Raw genomic sequence first — 22,052 nt, forward strand, 5'->3', positions numbered from 1 at the left:
TTCATAATGGTGCCTACAGAAGTGTACCCATGTGTGTCACAACTGTAGCAGGATTACAGTTCAGAGATACCTAATGAAATCTGTTAAACATAGTGTTTATGTACTCTTTTAACAGTGAAATACACACTCAGAATTGAATGTGTAGGTTTTTTCTATCTAGTCTTTTGACTCAACAATAGAGATGTTATATATAGCACTTGTAGATACTAGATTTAAGATTTACCAGGCCAAGGACAAATTACAATGCTATGACACATTGACTGATGAAGTAATTGTGTCATAACAAGCATCTTAGCGGTGTGACCACTCTATGTTGTAGATTTTAAGCACTTTAATAGAAGGGGTTTATAAGCACAGTATATAAATTATAGCCACATCCAATCTGTTTAATTGGATGCGATCCACAGTAAGTTACAATTTATACTTTGTTAGAAAAAGTAGCAGATTTTTCATAATAATAAATATGCTCCATGAAAACAAAACTGCACTTAGCAATCTTGGAGAACTACTAGTAGCAGATACTTGGGAAAGGATATCAGAAGACTCTCTTTTGGTTTTGTATCTTTCATCTGTCAATCAATCCCCAAACTCATAAATGATGCACAGCAGAATATTCACCCTCACCATGCTAGTCATTACGTTACAGACACTCCCCCACTCCCTTTCTACTCCCCTTTCCCCCACTCATGCCTTTTCCAGCCTGAGAAGTCTTAGTCTGCTTAGTTAACCTTCTTCTAGAAGCCTTTCCATACATTTCATCATCCTGTTGCCTTTCTCTATGCCCTTTCTAACTCTGGTGTACAACTGTGAGAGGGGGATGAGGAGATATAGGAGAGCCCTACAACAGCTTTGTTGGATGCAGGCACACTGTGACCTCATGCATGGTGTGACCTCCCTGTCCTCATGTTCCACAGGAGCTTTACATTAAAAATCCGACATCTCACTCACAATGGATGATTATCAGATCATCACTGTGTATAAAACCTTAGGGTTTTGGGAGGTTATTGGTTTTAGGTAGGGTTGATTTTGGTTTTATTTCTCCTCATGAGCACACCTTACATATATTAGGAGTTAATTTAATCTTTTGTGTTTTCCTGGTCAGTTAGTATCAGATGGTCCATCTGCAGTCCTCTGCAGCCACCTTTCATTTGCATTTCCCTGAATAATATGATAGCCTTTTGAGATTTGTTTTTTTTTGTTATATTATTCATCCTCTTTTCAAATTATTTATAGTATGTTGAAAAGCCCTAGCAGTGATCCCTGTGGAAACCACCAGGAAAGTACATTGATTGAGTTAGCTGTTCATTGATCCCTTATCTTTACTTCAGTGCTTTATCCATGAGAGAATTTCCTCTCTCGTCCCACGGCAACTTTGCATTCTTGAAAGCTTTTCCTCAAACACCTTGCTGAAAGCCTTTTGGGCTATACTTTGTCCCCAAACTTCCATTGTTTCTTTGTGGATTTGTGAGACCTTCATTTTACACAAACCATGTTAATTCCTACCTAACACAGCATATTTATCCGTTGTTCATTGATTCTTTATTGTTTATTCTTTATTTTGATATCTGTCCATTACCAGTCTAAGTGTCAGTCTCACCAGAGTACAGTTCCCTGGATATCCCCATACCATTTAAAAAATGTATTTGTATCATTTATGACACTTTCCACTGATCTGGTGCCAAAGCAATTTTAATCAAGAAGTTTGATGCTTAGCGTTAGTAGTTCAGCTGTTTCAGCCTCAAGTTGCTATAGAACTCCAGGGCAAATACCGTCTGGTCTAGGTGATTTGTTACCATTAATTTTGTCAGTTTGTTTTGTAACCTGTTCTACTGATACAGCAGTCTGAGGCAGATCCTCTGAGGTTTTTTTTGCCTAAAGAAAGATCTTAGCATAGGAGTTGCCTCGGCTTCCCCATGTAGAACATAGATGCAGAAAAATCATTTATGTTATATTAGCCTTCTGAAACGGCATTAATGTCCATGTCTTGCTAATTTGCTCAGGCCAATCTATAAAGCCAAGTGTTTTCCCCAGTGAGAGAAAAGAAATTCTGGAGACCAATGAATCTGTTTCAGGCTTTGGGTCCTAAGGGATGAAGTTTCTTTTCCCTTGCAGTTAGCCACATGAAGCAGTGTAATATGGTATCCCCTGGGTAATTTCAGGATCAGTTGTCTTGTTTGATAATATGTGGAATCAAAGGGGTTTGTGATGACCCTTCCATTTCTGCTTAAAGGGGAAAGTGGGCCACAGTCAGCTACCTGCAAGTCCTTCTTTCATCCCTACATTTCAAACAAGCATAAACCTACCAAAATGTTGTAATCTCGTTCTGTTTTCCTTTCTCTTCTTTCCACACATGAACAAATTTAAGTGTCTTTCTTTATATTTTTTGTTGCCTGGTAGATGCCAATATCTGAGAAGCCGCTTTTTCAGTGCAGACCTACAAAAGGGAGGAGGGATACCCTGTGATCCCCGAAGCAGCACTGCCTAGCCTCAGTGCCAATAGCAGGGCATAAAGACTAGGGAGGATGCATGACTGCAGAGCCCCGTGCTGTAGAGCAGGAGCCTTTGTGTTATAATGAGTGACAGAAGGCCAGATTCTTTTTCCAGATCCTTGCTAGAGTGTGTCTGTGCCCTTTATTGCAAAGGCAGCCAGAGACAGTAGGTATTTACATTATAGCGGCCTCTTGCGCTGGAAAAATACCCTTAGAAATGTTCCCTTGCTGCCATCGTGTGGTCCAATGGATTGTTTCCTGCAAGTCTGCTTGTGCTAGTGGGAACTGGGACTCCCCCGGCTTTCTGAAGGCAGAGCCTTTGGGAGAAGTGTTCTTAAAGTGGGACCGGGATCATTTACCTCCACTTGTTTGTGATCGGTTCAGGCACAAATTGTGATTCTCAATTCAAAATAATGTTTTAGTTTCTAAACTTCTTGGTCTTTGGATTGAAATGAACTCTTTGCTGTGCATGCTTAATGTTCAGATGCTGATCCTGTTTCTGTTTCTCTCTGTATGAGAAATACCATTGCATTGCCATGGAATGTTCTGTGGGACTGTGCTTCTGATCTAAACTGACCTACATGTACAGTAGTGCTGTAAGGAATTTCCTTTAGTTTTATCCCATTACTGGCCACCTGCTTTTTTTCCCCATGTCACTGGGATGGGTCTGGGAAATGGCTGGCTTTGCGTGGCAGTGCCAGGGAAATATGTGGAAATGCAAGACTTGCAGATGGTGCAGATGGCAGGCTTCTCCCACCCCTTTCATGGCAATCATCTTGTACCTTGGTTCTCTTACAGCAGTTGCAAAACTGATCCCTGATGGATGCAAGAAATGAGGCCTAAGATTAGGTTCAAACAAGTAACTGATTTGTCAGTTCAGAGTTTCCATTGTTTTCTGTCTGCAATTAAACTGCTTCCTAGAATATTCCTGTGAGTAAATTAGATATCTTAATAGAAGTGAATTTCTCTTAGATATTCAGGAGATGATCTTTCTAACGTATTTGCATGGGTGTTTGTATAGTTGCACGTAAGGCATTTCAGGGTTGGGGTTTTTTTGAGAAAATTTTATGTATCTGTATGGAAACCTCAGCTAAAGCAATGTTGTCTCAAGTTTTAATAGAAAGAAGTGGCTCCTCCCCAAATGAAAACAGAGTTTATGTGTCTGAAGTATTGAAAAATTTTCCATGAAGTACAGAAAGATTGGAAAAAATATTGGGAAAGGTGAGAAGGAAGCACCAGATGAAGCTGGAGGAAGCACAGAATGGCAGTGGTTGGAAAAACATCCAAAGTGATTCATTCTTGCGTCCAAGCACTGAGCAGGAGCTGCACACAGTGCACACTTGCTGTTTCAGTCTGGCTATTCATGGAAACAGGATCCTGTATCCTGCCTAGCAGTGCCCAATAGATAAACAAGATTGTGTCAAAGGGCCTTTGGTGCCAGTTTTTGGGTTGTTCTTAACTGTTGGGCATGTCATCAGCAATGAGAAAACACAAGGCGTAAACCAGTACTGGATATAGTGGCACAGTGTTTCTGTACCCTTGGAGCATTTGCATCCCCAGAGGGCTGCTGGCTGTTCTGTGTGTTTTACCACCCCACCTGCCCTTTGTAGCACAGCTGCCCGGAGGTCAAGACGCTCTACACATCTGCAGCCTGTCACAGAAAGCAATGACTTGAGCTAGTTACAGGCCTGTTCTTATGCTGTGAGTGTCCAGCATTTTCACCTCCCCTCTTGGTATCCTGTGGTTTGTTCAGCCTGTGGTGTCAGATTTAAAGGTGCCCCACTTGACGTTTATGGTTTAGTTTACTCCGTTCATTTACATATATTTGCTTGCAATGTGAAAGTCCTGCTTAAATTTTCTGTCCATGTTATTTCTTTTGCCAGTGAGCTGGAGACATTTGTTGAAGACCTGAAGAAGGACTCTGCTGCTTCCAGCAAGACAGTTACACTGAAAGATGTTGAAGATGGAGCCTTTCTTTTGCGTCAGGTGGGAGAAGCTGTTGCTACCCTGAAAGGTATGTACTTTCCTTTTTACTTTTGTTTCTTTTCTTTTAACCACAGAGAACAGTTTTGCCTTTGATCTGGAGGCATTAACGTCTACTTCCAAAAAGATTTAAAGCTGGGATTAGGGAATTCACTGCATGACCCCTGGAGACAGATAGACGTTCAAGTAATTGACATTCCCCCAATTGTCTGTTACTGCCCAGGGCTTTTATAATTTCCTCTTCAGCTTCACAATTGTTTTCTTTGCAGGAGAGTTCCCAACCCTGCAAAATAAAATGCGTGCTATCCTGCGGATTGAGGTAGAAGCTGTGAGGTTCCTAAAGGAAGAACCACACAAGCTGGACAGCCTGCTGAAACGTGTGCGCAGCATGACTGATGTCCTTACCATGCTCAGGAGGTGACTTTTTTTCCTTTTTTCTTCAAGCTTAAAGGATTTCCTCAAGCAGGGCTGGAATAGCTTTTGGGTTTGTTTTCTCCTCCTCGCCCCTGGCAAGTCTGAGAAATTCAGCTTGTTTATAGGTTATTCCTGGAGCCCTCTCAAGGGAAATCAGATTAGCCTTTCCAGTGCTCTGTGCAGTGAGTCCATTCTGACCAACAGCCTCAGTCACTGAGATCTTACAATTGAGACTAGATGCCTCTCAAGCTAGCACTTCATATTTGGGAAGTACCTGGATGAGAAAACTTACAGTGGCAACAGTCTGAGCTAATTAACTTTAGGTATTTACAGCAATTTAAGCTAACAGAAACATTCTCTGACACTGAAAGTTTCATCTCTTATAATGTAACAGTAAGAAAAAAATAGGGAAAGAGTCTAAGTGGATAAAGGTATCCTAAACTTTCCTGAAAGAATACACTTCTGAATTAATGCCAATTCTTTTTCTCTTCTTTGCAAGGAAGATGCATTAGAGAAAGGTGAAATATTAGATAAAACTTATGTCCACTAAGTGCCAGTGTTTAGCTATGTCAGAATATATTGTCAGAATATACGAGCAGCAAATTATTGCTGATTTATATAACTCAGTGGGCATTGGATTTAATTCCTGGTCAAAACTGTCAGTGGTGGTGGTCTCAATTTTAGTTCAATTACAAGAAAATGTAAATCATGACCTATTGTCACTACCATTATTCTAAGGAATGTAGGGTGGCTAGTGTTTCAATATATCCTGGATCATATGTAAAATGGATTTGGCAGTACTGGCAGATGGATAAAATGGTTTATGTAACAGGTTTTCTAAGAGCCATCACTTATTTTTCCATGCAGACAAACATCTATATCCTTTCACATTAGTTCCTTCTCTTAAAAATTACTACAGTTATTTCCTGTCATGCAAAGAAAAATAGAACAATAAGCTATGCATACCAGAGTTTTACCAAAAGTCATTTTTTGCAGCAAAATTGCATATTGAGCCTCATAAAGTCTGTTTCAATAATGGGAAAACTGATGGCATTTGATGGCTTGCGACACTCAGAAGCTCAGACATTTCACAGCTAGCTGCCAGAAATAGTTGCTTCTTTACATCCTCAGCTCATCCTAGCCCACACTCTTGATAGAAAAGATCTTTGTGAAGTATCATTTGAGACAGAACCTTCATTTGAAGGCTCTGTTTTGACAATGTGCCAGACTGCTACCTCTCATTATATGTAGCTTCACTTTTCTGTGCTTATAGTCCAGGAATATCTTGTTTAGCTAGATACATTGTATACAGTTTAATCAACTGATTTCCATTCTTGCTCTTAAATCAACCCACTGTAACTCATGGTTTGGTCAGAAACTGCCAGCACATCACTGAAGGTTTGTAAACACTTTAGAAATTAAAGTAGCCTCTTTAAAATTCTGAGCCCCTGACTGAGAGAAAGCTATAAAATCATACAGCTGAGAGCATCATGAAATAAAACCCCACCATTTTGATTGTTTTGATGTAGGTGCTTTTTCTTTGCAAGAGTTTATTGTTATGTATTGCTCACGACTGGCCTGTGTGCTAACCATGTGCTGTTGTGTTCAATTTGACTGGGCAGGCATGTTACAGAAGGTCTGCTGAGGGGTGTGGATCCATCCCAAGCCGTGCAATACTCTGCTACAGAAAAGTCCACTGCAGCTGACACTCTGAAAAACCAAGAGGAGCGCAAGCCCACCCAGGGACATGCACAGCAAAACCTCACAGCAATCCCATCCGAGTCCCAGGTGTCATCAGTCAAGTCAGAAGTCATCCCCTTCTCCACAATGACTGTCCATCACGTGCAGAGCTCGCCTGTTGTCATCCATCAGTCTCAGCACTCCTCAGCCCTGGTCAACCATGCCCAGGGCTCACCCACTGCAGGCAGTCACAGCGAAGGTGTGCCGGCAGCTGGTCACCCCACAGCCACCCCACCAGAGCCCACAGCAGGATCCCAGTCCACACAGGCCACACCAGCACCACAGGTCTCTATCAATGGCACCACCATGCAAAGCCTTTTCATTGAGGAAATTCACAGTGCAAGTACCAGAAATCGAGCTGTATCAATTGAGGTACGGTGTATTCTACTCAACCAGCTGTCCTCTCTTTGGGTCTGAGCTCCCAGCCTCACTCTTGAGGCTGCAGGTGGGACTTTCCAAATGCATTCTGGGGATTTATGTGCTTAACCCCTAATTACACTGTACTTCTGAAGATACCCTCTGATTTTGTCCCTGCTCATTGCAGAAGGGTTGGATTAGATGACCTCTAAAGGTCCCTTACAACCCAAACTATTCTATGATTTTAAATGCAATGGAAAAATTACACGTAACCAAAATTAGTAACTGTGCTTTTAAAATTATCTTTATTGAAAAAAAAATCAGAATTCTATTTTAGAAATTTTAAAATATCTTATTTTTGACCAACAGCATATAATTCTCTGGCAACACTTGCATCAGTGGATTTCATTCACTTTTTAAATCTCCATATCCCTTATTATGGAGAAGTAAAAGTGAAAGAGTGTGAAGCTCCAGTGGTTTCACACAGAGATATTGAGAAAACCCACAGGTGAACTGCTGTGTCCTATTACAGACAGGCACTTTAATCACCAGTGTGATATAGTACTAAGGCAGAGACCCAGATTTAAATTTTGCCTTTGTTCCTTTAGTGAGCAGTGGCCACTGTCAGTCTGCCATGTGTTTGTGCCAAATCTAGCACAATACAAGTCAGAACAGTGTGCAGTTACTGTTCAGGTATTTCCTTTAGCTGCTGACTAGAACTGAAAGAATCTATCCATACTGACCTATAATGTTTACAGATGGATTTTATTTCTAAGCGAGTGATCACAATGGAAATCAAAAAAATAAATAGATGCTTTACTGGTTTTGTCTAGAAAGCTGAAAAGAAGTGGGAAGAGAAAAGACAAAACCTTGATCACTATAATGGAAAGGAATTTGAAAAGCTCTTGGAAGAGGCCCAGGCCAATATAATGAAGTCAATTCCTAACCTGGAGATGCCTCCCCAGCCAGCAGTCCTGCCTAAAGGGGATGCAGCAGAAAAACTAGAAGTCTCAGGTAAGGTTTGCGAGAGTAAATGGTGCTAAAGAATTGCATGTCTGGAAAGGAGAGGTTATTTTTCCTAATTTCTAGAATGTTTTCAGTTTATAGATTTCTATGATCATGAGGAAGGACAAAACAATCTCTGAATACACAAAAATCTGCTTTAAAAAGCAAGAATAACTTGCTGTGTGTGGATAGAACAGCAGTAAAAGCTGGCAATTGCAAGCAGTAAGATCCAGGTTAGGCATTAGGAAAAAACCTCAGAAAGATAAGGAAAGTGAAGCACTGAAGCTACATGAGGCAATGAGGAGGATGCAACATCCCCATTACTCGACAGAATGGCTTAGACTAGCACTAACCGGGAATTACATAGGTAGAGCTACTTTGTGGTAGCAAGATGGCAAGATGTCCTTCCAGTCCTATTTTTTTCACAATTTAACATACAAATCCATGTCTGAATTTATGCAAAATTCAAGGAGCAAAGAAGATGACTCAGCCAAACCTTGGATTTATCCCATTAGCCAAACATGAATCAGCTGTAGGATTCTTGCCCAGCTACATAGGCAGGAGTCCATCTGGCTCAGTCTCTGGCAGGCAATTGGAGACACTGTGTGTGGGGAGCACAGAACCTGGCTGCCTCCTGCAGTCTGCTGGTAGTCTTCCAGCCCCCCCCCCATGATTTTAAAGGGAATATCCCGATCTCCTTTCCGTATCCATTATGGAACTTTTATCCAGTATTTCCTCTTTACTTGGCTTATACAATTTGCATCCCCTTGCTGTGGCAGCAAGCTCCCATCTTGTGAAGGACCTTTCCTTCATCTCTTTTAAACTGATACCATAGCAGCTTCACTGAGTTCCCCATAGTTCTAATATTCTGCCATTTGGCAAACAGCTCTTCATTTCCTTTATAAAATCATGAAGGCAGCGGATAAACCTTTATAATATCCTGGAGCTCTCAGCCTGCCCCACAGACTTCAAACTGTGAACTTGCAGCCTTTCTGGTCCCTTCATGCAGGCCAGCTGCTCCGTCCCCAGGCTAGATTCAGTTACCCTTGTTTAACTCCACTGTGTCCTTCTGGAGCTGTGGAGGTCAGAGCTGCATGCTGCACTCAAGGTGTTGGCATGCCAACGTGGTAAAAAGCTGAAAAATAATGCCCTAGGGGTTGTGTAGACAAATTCATATAAAAATTGGGAGGAATGTTTTCAGATCCAGCATTTTGTTCTGGGTGTACCTTTGACACTGCCAAGTTTTGCCTTCTTGGATGTTTTGCAACATACATGTTGAAAATAAATTCTGTTAAACCTCATAAAATAATTTTAGAATTCTGGCACCGTTCAGTGAGATTACTGGCTATCAACACAATTAGCTTGTATAATGTGTGGCATAAATAGAAGAAGCCAGTGAAAATAAGTACCATATGGGTGCAGTGAGCTGTGACATCTTAAAAAGTGCACAGAACAGTAACTGAGAAGTTTTGTAAGTTGCCTAGTTAACTAATCCACTTCTAGAATACAATTTTGCACAGTGTGCAACCAGCAGATTTAAGAATAAATTTGATGAGATTGAGACATTTGCCTTCTGTTGTGCATAATGAATCCTGCAATAGTAACATAAATACAGGAACAGCAGAACTTTTCCTCAATATCTAATTAAATATCTCACGTACCACTCAGCTCTTTTATGACTGAGGTTGAAAAGTTCAGTACCAGTCTGCTGTAGACTTGAAAATTGAGCAACATAAGAAAAGACAGACCACCTATCTACCAATAAAGTTAATTTAAAAATTTGGCCATAAATTAGCAGAGCCCTCTGTTGGCTCATCTGCAGTCCCCAGATAGGCCGTTGCCAGATTGTGTTGTCTCATCCATTCTCCACAAAGAACCTCTCCCAGTGAAGAAACTATTTTTATTTCTCTGCAAACCACAAAGCAAAATAAAATTACACACTTTATACTGTCTTTCAGATGACTCTGTAAATATTTCTTCAATGTTTTGACTCTAACTCATATTTGTATCAAGATTGTTCAGTGAAAAATTTGGGGATTGTTTCTAGCATGTATTTTAGAAATTGGTCTCCTTCATTGTTGCAGTGGGGATACTGCAACACGCATATATCAAACCAGGAGTCCCATGGAAAGGAAATATATATGGACAGACAGATTCTTGCTAGATGTTTCAGAGATGTTTTTTTCTCCAGCCGCATGGCCGGAGCTCTGCCGAGGAACTCTTCATCTCTCTTTGTGCCTTCATATGTGAGAATGCCCTGATTTTTGCAAGTGATGAGTGATCAGTAGCTTCCATTAAAAAGAGTTTATCTGACTGCAGAGACTGCCTCAAGGCAGGCATTCTAATTTTGAAACCTTTTGGATTTATTTTGGTACAAGTAGAAGTCTGTATGGTGGGAGCAATTAATTCCAGTCCACCTGCCTGTTGAAAAATGCTGCAGTTTAGTCAAACAGCTGGCGACAAACAACTCACATTTTGTTCACAGAAGTGCTGAGCCCTTTGGCACCAAAGAAGGTTCCATAATGTGTAGGGTTTGTTCATGGGAAGTCTCAGGCTTAGTGAGTTAAACTTGCTTATTTACTCCTCCCTCTCTAAATATGCCAGAAGGAAAAAAATAATAGATTAAGATCTTCCCCACATTTTTTTTCTTCCAAAGTTTTTTTTTCCTTCCCATTTATATTGGGAAAATATAATTGTTTAGTAAATAAAATAGAAATCCAGCTTTGAAGTTTTATGACTAGCCTAAAGTCACTGCCCTGACCATGAGCAAACTCCATCACAACCTCTCCTTAATGACTCCAGCTAAGGAATGCCAGAGGGATTAGCCTTCGATAACCAGTGCACCTTCCACACTCAGTGACAATATTTCTTGCCTGTGTTCCTCCTTTTTATCTCCCATTTTGAAGATGGAGATGGATGAATATCTCAGAGATGTGAATGAGATGGTAGGAATCATGTTTTCTTTGTGCCTTCCATGTCTCTCATTCAACCTTGCTCTCATTAAGTGGGAGAAAAACTTGTAATTCTTGTAGTCAGAGTCAGAGTCACCAGTTTGAGGGTAATAGGTTGTGCCTATTAAAAGGAGTAGGGATTTACAAAGGCCCTACATCATAGTCTGCTAAACACCATCTTGGAGAATTACTCTGATTTTACAGCAGAAGTACATCTGATGTAATTAAAAACTGAGTGGTGTGTATTGACCAAAGAAGAGGTCTAATGTCAAGTGCATCTGGAAATTCACTCTTCTTGCAGTCCTGCAAATGAGTGCCAGATAACCAGGGAAGGAGATAATACAAGTGAATATTTCTTTAAGCTTAAGCAGTTTCAAAGAACATTTGAGCTAAGAAGGAAACAAGGATGAGCCCGGGTTAGACAAGGGCTCCATCCAGTGCCCAGGGCCAGCTGGAGCATTGGAGGAGCCTGACAGAGCCCCAGGAGTGGGCAGTTATGCAGTAATTTTCCCAGAGGGAACACTTAGCCCTAAACAGTTGAGTAATCCCAAAAGCAGAATGTTTTATCTTTCTGGATTATATTTATTCCAGCTGTTTATGTAACAGTGAGTAGCTGCAGAAAGGTCGTTCTTTTGCTCTTGAAAACAAACACTGTAAACAGCAGTGTGAAAATAGTGGCTGTTGCCATATTTATGATGCTTAGCCTTTAACCAGAAACACACAGGGCCAGGTCATGAGCAGGGCAATGCTACTTCCAGAAGTAATGCTGTCCAGGGACAATGGGGAGGAGGAAGTGGCAGCTGGTGGGAAAGCATCCTTGGGGCAATGCCAGTTTGAGAAACTGGTCTTCTCTAGGAACACTCTCCTGAGAAAGCAAGGGCTGATTCTGGTCAGCCTTTGCATTTGGTATTTGAATCTTCTTGAGTTAGTGAAATATAGGGCTCTTATATGATAATTCAAAGGCAAAACTCTGCATTCCTGGAATGTTAGCTAGTTGTGTTCAGCTGTGAGATGGACAGAACTCCAGCTCCTTGCACCTTGCCAGCAGCACCTCCCAGGCAGAGCAGAAACGTGTGCTGGTTGCTTCAGAATTGCTGAGAACAGTGAGAAGCCTCCAGGCTGGTGTCTCACTTGCATCCATGTCAGTGGCCTTGCTTTCAAAGGAGCCTGAGGGGCACTGTTTGTAGCTGGGTACCCAGAATTTGCATCTTACCTGCTTCTTTACACATGTGTGCTCTGCTATCCCATTCGTACACCTGATGGCTGAGACTCAGCTACAGTGGCCTGGAGGACAGGAGTTTTGCTGAAAATTTCTGGGTGGAGTGACCCGGTTTCTCTGTGCAAGTGCAGTGCTATTTGCTTTCGTTAGAGGTAGTTACACTTGAGTACCAAATGTGTTTCTGTTCATATATTCAGCAACAGGACCTTTTAAGACATTTTTTTCCTTTCCAGTTGAGGCAGGTGTGCAAACACTGTTTTCCTCTCCTTACCTATGCTTACTTTGTGCTGCTCTACTTACCTGCAGAAGAAGCTCCTGATGGAGAACAGGATAATGACAAACTGACCAAGTCTCCACCTCCTCCACCTCCACGGCGCAGTTACCTGCCAGGGTCAGGACTGACCACAACGAGATCAGGAGAGGTCATCTATACAGCCAGAAAAGAGGCTGCTGCTGTCAAGGTTCGATGATTCATACTCTAGGCACTCAGACTCCTGATGAGAGGTTGGCAAAGAGACAAGACACAGGCTTGGGTCTATAAACCACAAAATAAGTTGAGGCAGAGCTATGTGTTGGAAAGCTACTGAAACTGCTTACCAGGATGCACTTCTGTTAGGCCAAATGAACAAGTCAGATTTGTTCAGTTCTGTTTACAGGAGTCTTGCTGCTCTTATCTCCTAGCAATGCAACAGGCAAGCCACAGTCTGCTTTCATTTAGAGTGTTAAGAAGATTAAAAATCAACAAAAAAGAGGAGCATGCCTTAAACAGATGGGGAAGATCAGGTCAGATTTGAGGGTGTTCTTACAGAAATGTTGCAAATTAGTTTCTTTGGGCTTGTTTTCCCGATCTGTTCTGGGGAAGGAAGTGGAGGGAAGTCCAATTTAGGAAGCTTTTTAATCTGTGAACATATAATCACATTAGCAATATTGGTTGCCTTTTGAACTGATGAAGTAGCAGGAAGAGGGACCTTGCAAGAGGGGAGTTGCCGTAGTGTTGAATTTTTGGTGTTTACTTTGCATCAGGAGGATTCAATTGTGTTATCTGTCTGTGCTTTCTCGTCCCCTTGTAGGAATGCAGTGAAGATGCTGGGCAAATAGCACAATCCAAAGCCCCTAAAGAGGATCAGGCATTGTCTCGGAGCACAGGGCACGCTGTAGCACCAGCTGCAAAAGATGAAGAGGAAGAGGAAGGAGATAAAATAATGGCAGAATTACAGGTATGCCTTTAGGGTTGCACATGAGGACACCTATGCCCAGCGTCACTTCTATGGCCTCAGTGCAATTTCCAGCTCAGAACATGAAGGAAAGTAGGTCTGCTAGCCTCACCTGGTACCACTGTGTTGCACTGAGTGGTATGCTTTTTGGAAGTACTCCCAAATTTTGTTCTGAGAGGTCTGGAGCTGAGTGGTCAAGAACACAGTAGCTGCCACTGGAGAAGCCTGCACAAGCAGATGGGACAAGTTAAATGTTGGTGTGCATTCAATGTGGTTGTCCCTGGCTTAGTGTTGCTCACCTAGTACCAGACTGGCAAGGTGCTGAGAGCCCATCATCTGTGCTAACTTTGGTGGGAGCAGAGAGTAACTGGGTCTGCTCCTGGTGCGCTGTGCTATGGTCCAAAGTTTCCCACAGTGTTTGAACATCAGCACATTACCTGATCCCTGTGGTGCAACTGGTACCTCACTCTGCCGGTGGCACAGAAAAGGGCTCTCTTGCTGGTCCTTCACTTGACATCACATAGGACAGTTCACTTTGGTGATGAAAATGCTGCAGTAAATGCCAACTATTCTAGCTACCATCAGTGAGCTCCAGCTTCCCAGGGGCACCATCTGTCCTCTTCCATGCCCACATGAGGAAAGGAGGTGTGGATCAGCCTTACTGGCTGTAACTTCTGGTGTTTTGGAGCACTGTTGCAACACGAGATGATCCCTGCTGTCCACCTGCCAGCAGGTGGGCTTGGTGCTGCCCAGGGAGCATTTGGAGCACGGGAAACATGGGCATTGAGCAGTAACTGTTCTGTCTGATATGGGTGCACCCTGCCCCTTCCCTCAGCTCTCACCCACCAGTGCTGGTTTGCAGGAGAGAGCAGCAGTTTACCCTTATCCCCCCTCCGTGTGCTGATGACCAGCGGGACAGGAGAGCTGGGGACATGGAAGCTGTCATGACATCTCTGTCTCTAGGAGAGCAACCCTCTGCCTTGCAGCTGGTGACAGTGAAGTGGAGGTGAAGATACGGAAAGGGAGGCTGAGAGAAGCTAAGGAGAAGAAATAGGCATGGTTACTCAACAGGGAATGGGTGTTAAAATGCTAGTTTTGGGGGCTAGCAGTACTAATTTTAAACCAATACCAAATACCAGGTATATTTTAGAAGTTTAACAGAGTACCATGTTTTAGAAAGGGCAAATTGCCTCATCTAAGAACTACAGGCTCATTAGTTTGATATCAGTCATAGGAAGAAAGATGGAAAATGAGATATGAGATTCAGTCATTGAATAACTAAAGGACAGACATAAACAGTTATGCCAGTGAGCACCATGTGATGGAACAGAGAGCTATCAAAGCAAACAACACTCTTTGATCAAGTAATAGGTTTGACTGCTTGAAATGAACTGTATACCTATAGACATTCTAGAAAGGCATTTGATCAAACATCACACAACATTCTCATAAAAATCTGGCACCTCCAAGTATACCAAAAGACCCCCTATCACAGCATAATTGAGAGCTGTCTGATTTTGAAATCACTGACCTTGACGCAGGTGTTTATAGACAGGTCTCATAGGGAGCAGCAGCAGGCCCAGTGTCTCTCTGTATTTTCATCAAGAACCTGGAAATATGTTTAAAATCCTTACTGTGTAAATCATCTTAATTCAGATCAATGGAGTATGAAAGCAGAGACATGATAGCAGTCACTTAATGGTCATAAAGCTTTGCTGAACTAAAAAGTCCCCATGAAGAACAACAACATATAGGCCAGGCCACAACTGCATGTCTTGGAAAGAAACAGGAGTTGCAGTAACAAGTTGACAGGAGCTCCCAGGTCAGTGCTGTTGCCACAAAATTGTGTCTGTTTTGGGTGTATATGTGTGAATGTGGCGTGTTTTTATCTCTGTGTACAGGATCAGTGAGATCCACACTGTGCTGCTGCATCCATGACTAAGTATCCATGTGTCTCCCATTTGATAAGGCTGTTAAGAATATGAAGCTTTTCAGAAGAAACTTGAGTACAATGTGAAGATTTTTAATGCAGCAGAAAAAGGCATCATAATAATCAGTGGCTGTAGCACAAACTATTTGGAGACTGTTACAGATATTTCAGAGCAGGGGTGATAAAAAAAATATGAAAGGGAAATAGCTTTTTTGACACTTAAGCCTGAAGGACTTTGAGGATGCTTAACTCAAATCCACATCACTGGTCTCACAAATGGGTACGTTGGGGAAAAATCCCTATCCTGTATTGTGAGGAGCAAGACTATTTTTTCTATTAGTTTCATGTCATCTTAGGTATTCTGGTCTATTAACACATACAAATATGATGTAATGGAAAACCAGAAGAAACTCTGATTTTCTGCACTGGTTTTTTTTTGTTACTCTTACTTTTCTGATTTTGCATAAACATGCAGTACATATGAAGAATACAGCATTTAAAGGGCAGGCCTGATTCTAATCTGCAGTCAGGGCTAATAATTTCATGACTTACCAGGAGTCAAATAATTTCCCTAACACATGGTATAAAAATATAATCTTACTGCATGTCAGGGTGTGTCTGACTCCTGTGAGCACTCCCCCCTTTTTGCTGTGTCCTCCCTGTACATCTCACTGTAGGCAGGCCATGTGCCAGTAGAGGCATATGGAAATTCTGGTGAGGCACATTCGCTGCCTGCACTGCACAGTGATAGTGGCAGGGATAGTTTTGCTCCTCTGGATCTGGGAGCCAGTTGGATAGAGAAACTCAAAGGAAATAAAAGGAGGATAGCAAAAGAAATGGCTGAAAAGTCTGGGCCATGCCCTGGGGGACACATGGTGTGCAACGTCAGTGTCCACAAACCCATAGGTTCAGACAGCCAACTTATGGCTCATTATCATAGACTGTGACAAAGGCACATCTCCATGTTCAAAGTTTTAATAACAGTTTGTGTGGGAGAAGTGGAGTTATGTAACTCTTGCATGATTATCAGCCACAAGGAAATAGGTGCTGTCACAAGCCCTAAGCTCATCATGTGCTTTCTACTTGAGTTTGAATAGTCTGTAGCACCTCTGTGTGCCTTCATCATCTGCAAATTCAGAAACCAAGCTTGTCCTCTTTACAGGGAGCACTGAGGTCAGCATGATGTTAGTCTTGACAGGCTGAAGGGGATGCCCTGGTTCTCTTAATCTCATAGTCTAAAATCTCTATCTCACAAGCTTGTAGATAACATTGTTGAGCTGTGACTGTTAAAAACAAGTGCTCTCTTTGTAGTTGGTCATCTCCAGATATTTCTGTGCAAAAGTCTTGGTCTCCTGATAACCTGCAGTATTTATTTCCTAGGCTTTCCAGAAGTGCTCTTTTATGGATGTAAACTCAAACAGTCATGCTGAACAGTCCAGAAATGACACACATGTAAAAGACATAAGGCCTGGGACTTTAATGCATCACAAGGAAAAGAAGGTAACAAGTGGCAATTGTAGACAAGCCACCCTGTCTTGGCATAACCTTCTTTCCTTCAAAACTAATCTTTTATATCTTTCATCCTCTTCTTTTTAACCCCCACCCAGCACTGCCCAGCGGTTTCCTTCCTTTCATCTCCGTATGGCCCAGAAACACTCATATGGAACTCTGTATTAAACTATATTATGTGTCTCGTTAGCAATTACACAATGGTTGCATGAAGTTCTATGATTCTGTGAAATCCAAACAGGATCCATCAGTTTCTGTCAGAGATGCTCATACTACTTGGAACATCCTTCCCCTGCTGTTCTGGTGATGGATGGTGAAGCATCTCTCCTAAGCTTGAGGGGAATTAATGGTTCCTCTCAGTCTCTAGAGCCAATTTAGAGAATATGTGCTTTATTTTGTTTCATTTGTGGGTCCCAGAAATAGTTCGATATTCAGAAATCCCATTCAATGTATTGGATGACAGAGTCAAAGTGGACGGGGGAATTTTCCCTTATGCTGAAAGTTAATGCCCAAAATTCAGTTGTGGGACTGAGAAGAGGTGCTGTGTGTCTGGGGCTGTAGCCGGGCTGGGGTAAATTTCACAGCTGCACATGGACTGGAGTTGCCAATGGAGTTGATTGGACTTAGCAGGCAGCCAACGTGCAGGACAAGAAAAGGATAAGTATTTCTACCCTTGCAGACCTCTATTTTACGTTTAAGAATAATGAGTTGCATCAGTGCTGGGGTTAGGGTGTTGAGTGAGCATGACAACTTGACAGCCAAATGCCAGTTTGCAGTGAAGGTGGGTATGGTGGGGAAGGAAACACAGCTCTTCAGCAGAGCAGTTCAACTTTCTCATGCATTTTGTGTGTGTATGCAAATGCTGCCAGCTCAGGGCATTGCACTCAAGGACTTGTGTTGGAGCTGCCCAAACAGAGGTTCTGGTCTAAGGCTGCAAACAGCTGCCTGGGTGAGGGTACAGGCCCATGGGAATGAGGGAAAAAGGAAAAACTGTTTTGTTGTGGAATGTATGACAGTGTTACAGAGGAAAAAAAAGTGTGAATTCATCCTCATTACTACTGTTGTCAGAATGAGAAGATCATATTGTTATATAAAATCCTGGGTCATCACTCAGGACACTGCACATCCTGTAGCACAAACATTTCTTTGAAAGGTCCTGCCAAGTAATTGCCATAAACTGGTATTTATTTGAATAGCACAGAGTCCAGGAAATTAAGGTTAATGAGATCTGTTTTTGTAATCTGACATGACAGTGTTTATTGGCTTTAAATATGGAACATTATGGTCATGATAAAATCGTTGAGGAAATGAGTTTTGTTGTGGTTTTATTTTTTTAGTAGAAAAGCAGCAGTTCCTAAAATGAGATATATTGTACAAGGACACCATGAGGTGTTGCACTGGTGCTTGGAACTAGAAGTGGAACTCGCTAGGAAAAGATAGGCAGTCAGCATATCCAGAGGCAACGAGTGCCATTAAGTGGCTTGGCCTAATTCTGGGGAGTCTGATATGTCATGGGACTGGGAGGCACTGAGCACTGGGCAAGTCGGGGCCTGGGGGGATCACAAGCCCTGGTGTTTGGTTCCCACAGTGCCCCTCAGCACCAGGTGCAGACAGTGTCAGCCTGCCCACCAAGGCCTTGCTGCTCTGCTGGTTTGCATGACAGCTCTTCCTCATTTAGAAATATGAGGGATGTCAGGGTATCCACAGAGCAGCTGCTCAGCCTTGTGACTGCCGAACAAGCCTTTGTGGAGGTGAACTGTGACTCTGGTGTGTGAGTGACTTTGATTGTGAGTAAAGTTTTTCTGTGTAAAATCCTCCAACTGTACATAAGAAAACATCACATAAGGTGTAGAAACTGTACCTGGTGATCTGTATGTATGGGTGTGCATGCACAGCCAACCTGGGGATTTCTGCACCGTCACTCATCCATCTCAGGTGGGAGAGCAATGCTCCTGAATGTTCTGCACATCTTGATGCTCACATAAGTATAATCTGTCCTTCTGGTGTATTAGGAGTCAGCTTCTAGTCTCAAGCAAGCAATGTCAGTATTACTGCTTTTGGTTCACTGCCTTTGGGCACTCGAGGCCAAATTACTTTCCTTCTTGGTGAGCTGTTTTTTGACTGTAGATTTCTCTCTTACTCATTCATAGTCATGGTGTCTCCTCAGATCAGTCCTTCACCCTGATGATTGGTGTTTCTCCTAAGTTGTCACAAGAACTTAAACCAAGCCACAGAGAAAAGCGTGGTGTTATGAAACAGCATTTCCAGGGGTTCTCACTTGCAAATAAAGAAAAAAGTCCCCCTAAAGTTTTGTTGCTGGGAATATACATACTCTTTTGAGCCAGTGGATGACTTTTCTGTTTGGTGTTTGGCATTTCTGCTATAAGTGAATGTAGCTCAGTGTTTCATTCTGCACTTCCACAGGCACCACAGAGTGCCGCTGGTAATTCTGATGGAATACTTCTAAGCCGAAGCAACGATTTAGAAGTGCTCAGACTGTAATGATACTAATTGTCATGGAGCAGCACTGCTCAGGTGTGAGCAACATTAGAAGAAGCAAAATGTAACTTGAAAATCAGCTTTTACTGATACAAAACTTCCTTTCAAGGCGAGCCAGGCTCTCGCGTTTGGCTCTCTGGGGAGCCAGCAAGCCGCAGTGCCCTGCTGTCAGCCCTTCCACGTCAGCCTCCCTCTGATGTGTCCCAGCAGAATGTGACCAGATAGTGTGACACTTTCAACTTCAATCTTATAAAAACATGGGGGGTTTTTTAGCTGGAAGGTGAACAGGTCAAGGAGCACTGTGTTGGAAATAAGGTAATTAATGTGCTTTTGCATATTCTGGAGGCCTTGTTAAAGCAAGGTAACATCCCATCCTGACCTAATGCATAGCACAAAGCAGTAACATCATGCACTGTTCTGCTAGAATTTGGAATTTTGCCCCGAAGAAAGACAGGAATCAGATGACAACTTGAGACATGTCTCTGCAGCAGTAAATGGAGTGGTGAGTTCATGAGGTCTGCACTTCCCCTGAGATTAATCTTGGGGGAAAAAAAGTCCTGTAAAGGTAAAAGCCCTGAATAACTAAGTAATCCAACTTTCCCCCTTAGGTGTATGGGGCTACAACAGGATCTCCCACAGATAGTGACCATCCTAAAGAGAAGAGGGAAGGGAGAACTGAAGAAGAATTGGGTTCTGATTCATCCAGTACATCTGACAGTAAAATTGGCTTTTCAATGAATGACAGTCCTACATTTAGCAAGGGTTTGTTTGTAGACAGTACAGACTATTCTAACAAAAACCTTCAGAATATGAGCACAAACCTGTCTGGTGTCAGTTTGCCAGAGGAGGACAAACGAAGAGGGGCTCAAGATATCTTAGGATCACATTTTCCAGCTGTTGAGACTGGAAAACAAAAGCCAAACTACAGACTGTCAAGAGATGCTCACCAGGACATTCTGCAGGGTGAAGCCTTGCAGAGCACGGGCAAGCACATCCCCATCAGCAGCATTGTCCCTGTCCTGAGGCACACGCAGGAGGCTGCAGGGCCTCAACCTTCCTTGCAGGAGCAAGAAGTCTCTGCAGTCAACTACAATCAGGTTGTGCTGAGACCCAAAGTGTCCAGAGCAAACAGTGTGAGCAGCATTGAAGACACAGACTCTCCAGCCAGCTCTCCAAGTGAAGATAACCCACCCACAGAAAACATTGCCTTCATGATTACTAAAACAGCTGTCCAGGTGCTCTCAAGTGGGGAAGTTCATGACATAGTCAGCCAGAAGGGAGGAGATGTGCAAACAGTCAACATTGACGCGAGGAAGGATGGGGCATCAGAGAAGGGCATCCCTGAGAACACAGACAGCGAAGAGCCAGTGGTGTGTCTGGACAAAAAACCTGTCATCATCATTTTTGATGAACCGATGGATATTAGGTCAGCGTACAAACGGCTTTCTACAATTTTTGAGGAATGTGATGAGGAGTTGGAAAAAATGATGACAGATGAAAAGATAGAAGAAGAGGAGGAGGACGAACATGAAGCACGTGAAGTCTCTGAGAGGCAGAAGGAAGAGTCCCCAGTAGCTAATGACAGAAAAGCAACCACAGAGCATTCAGCAGCTCATGGTCCCCAGAGGCCATACCTATTTAGCCTTCAGTCTGACACTGTAGAAAGCAGACCTCCTGCAGAGGAGGAAAGCACAAAGACAAATTTTAACAAATACCGTCAGATCTATGGGCTGAACACAGAAGCAAACTCAGACTCTGCTGATCAGTTGGGAAGCAGGCAGGATTCTAAGAAAAAATTTAAGTTTAAATTCCCTAAAAAGCAGTTGGCTGCTCTGACACAGGCGATACGGACAGGAACCAAGACTGGGAAGAAGACTTTGCAGGTTGTGGTCTATGAAGAAGAGGAAGAAGATGGGACCCTGAAGCAGCACAAGGAAGCAAAGAGATTTGAAATCACTAGGTCTCAGCCTGAGGAGAGTGATAAAAGTCCTTCTGGGAAGCAAGAGGGACCCTCTGGAGCTGCAGTGTCCCTGTCTAGGACTGATGAAATTCGACAAAGTACATACAGAACGCTAGACAGCCTTGAGCAGACTATAAAGCAGCTGGAAAACACCATCAGTGAAATGAGTCCAAAACCTATCCCTGAAAACACATACACCTCTGAGGGAAGCACTGTCCCCTTCTCTGCCCAGATAGTACCAGAGACCCCATCCCGAGAGCATGTAGTGCTGGATGAGAGCCTTGCTGGTGTAGAGCCCCCTGCATCACTCCCAGCCACTTCACGTAAGGTACCTTAGTCCGAGAAATCCAACCTCCAGCTGCTTTCTAAAATCTGCAATAATCACCATTAAACAAGAGGGTCTTGTGATTTGTTTGCTTCCTTTCAGGTGGCTTGTTTGGGCTCCCCACAAGGTGTCTAACAGCTAATAGACCATTGGTTTTTGGGTTTTTTTTTAATCTTTGCTGCTGATTGGTGATGGGCAAATGCAGGGGAGCTGGGTAGAATAATCTGCTGTGTGAAATGACAAGCGTCACTGACATGAAATCCAGGCTGATCAGTAGCTGAGCAGTTTTCTCCATTTGATTCTGGAAATTAACACCTGCGGTGTGAAGCTCCTGAACTTTCCCTGCATGTAGTACTGTGGCTTTTTTTTTGGCGCATGGTGTGCAGTCCTCTCTTCAAGCACTCTAGCACTGACCACGCCTTCTTGTCTCCCCTCCCTGCCCCTCCACTCGTTTCCA

General features: G+C 42.8%; 1 protein-coding gene across 21 annotated transcripts in view; it reads left to right on the forward strand.

Annotated features, from left to right (window-relative positions):
* Nucleotides 1-22,052, forward strand: part of KIAA1217 (KIAA1217 ortholog) — a 364,764-nt gene that overhangs the window by 340,239 nt on the left and 2,473 nt on the right. For 13 of the 21 annotated variants that reach the window (XM_042042936.1, XM_042042934.1, XM_042042929.1 and 10 more), the window contains 9 exons: nt 4,373-4,503; nt 4,742-4,889; nt 6,509-6,998; nt 7,817-7,997; nt 12,465-12,619; nt 13,229-13,375; nt 16,683-16,802; nt 19,735-19,812; nt 19,919-21,598. In XM_042042936.1, the coding sequence (XP_041898870.1) occupies nt 4,373-4,503; nt 4,742-4,889; nt 6,509-6,998; nt 7,817-7,997; nt 12,465-12,619; nt 13,229-13,375; nt 16,683-16,802; nt 19,735-19,812; nt 19,919-21,598 (3,130 nt within the window). The remainder of the gene's footprint in view (nt 1-4,372; nt 4,504-4,741; nt 4,890-6,508; nt 6,999-7,816; nt 7,998-12,464; nt 12,620-13,228; nt 13,376-16,682; nt 16,803-19,734; nt 19,813-19,918; nt 21,599-22,052) is intronic. The other 8 variants (XM_042042952.1, XM_042042949.1, XM_042042950.1 and 5 more) reach the window with 4 other exon arrangements.

The sequence above is a fragment of the Corvus kubaryi genome, unplaced genomic scaffold (assembly GCF_017639235.1).
Source record: "Corvus kubaryi isolate FWS band 111438036 unplaced genomic scaffold, C.kubaryi_AGA036_p1.0 37398, whole genome shotgun sequence".
In the NCBI taxonomy this organism is placed as follows: domain Eukaryota; kingdom Metazoa; phylum Chordata; class Aves; order Passeriformes; family Corvidae; genus Corvus; species Corvus kubaryi.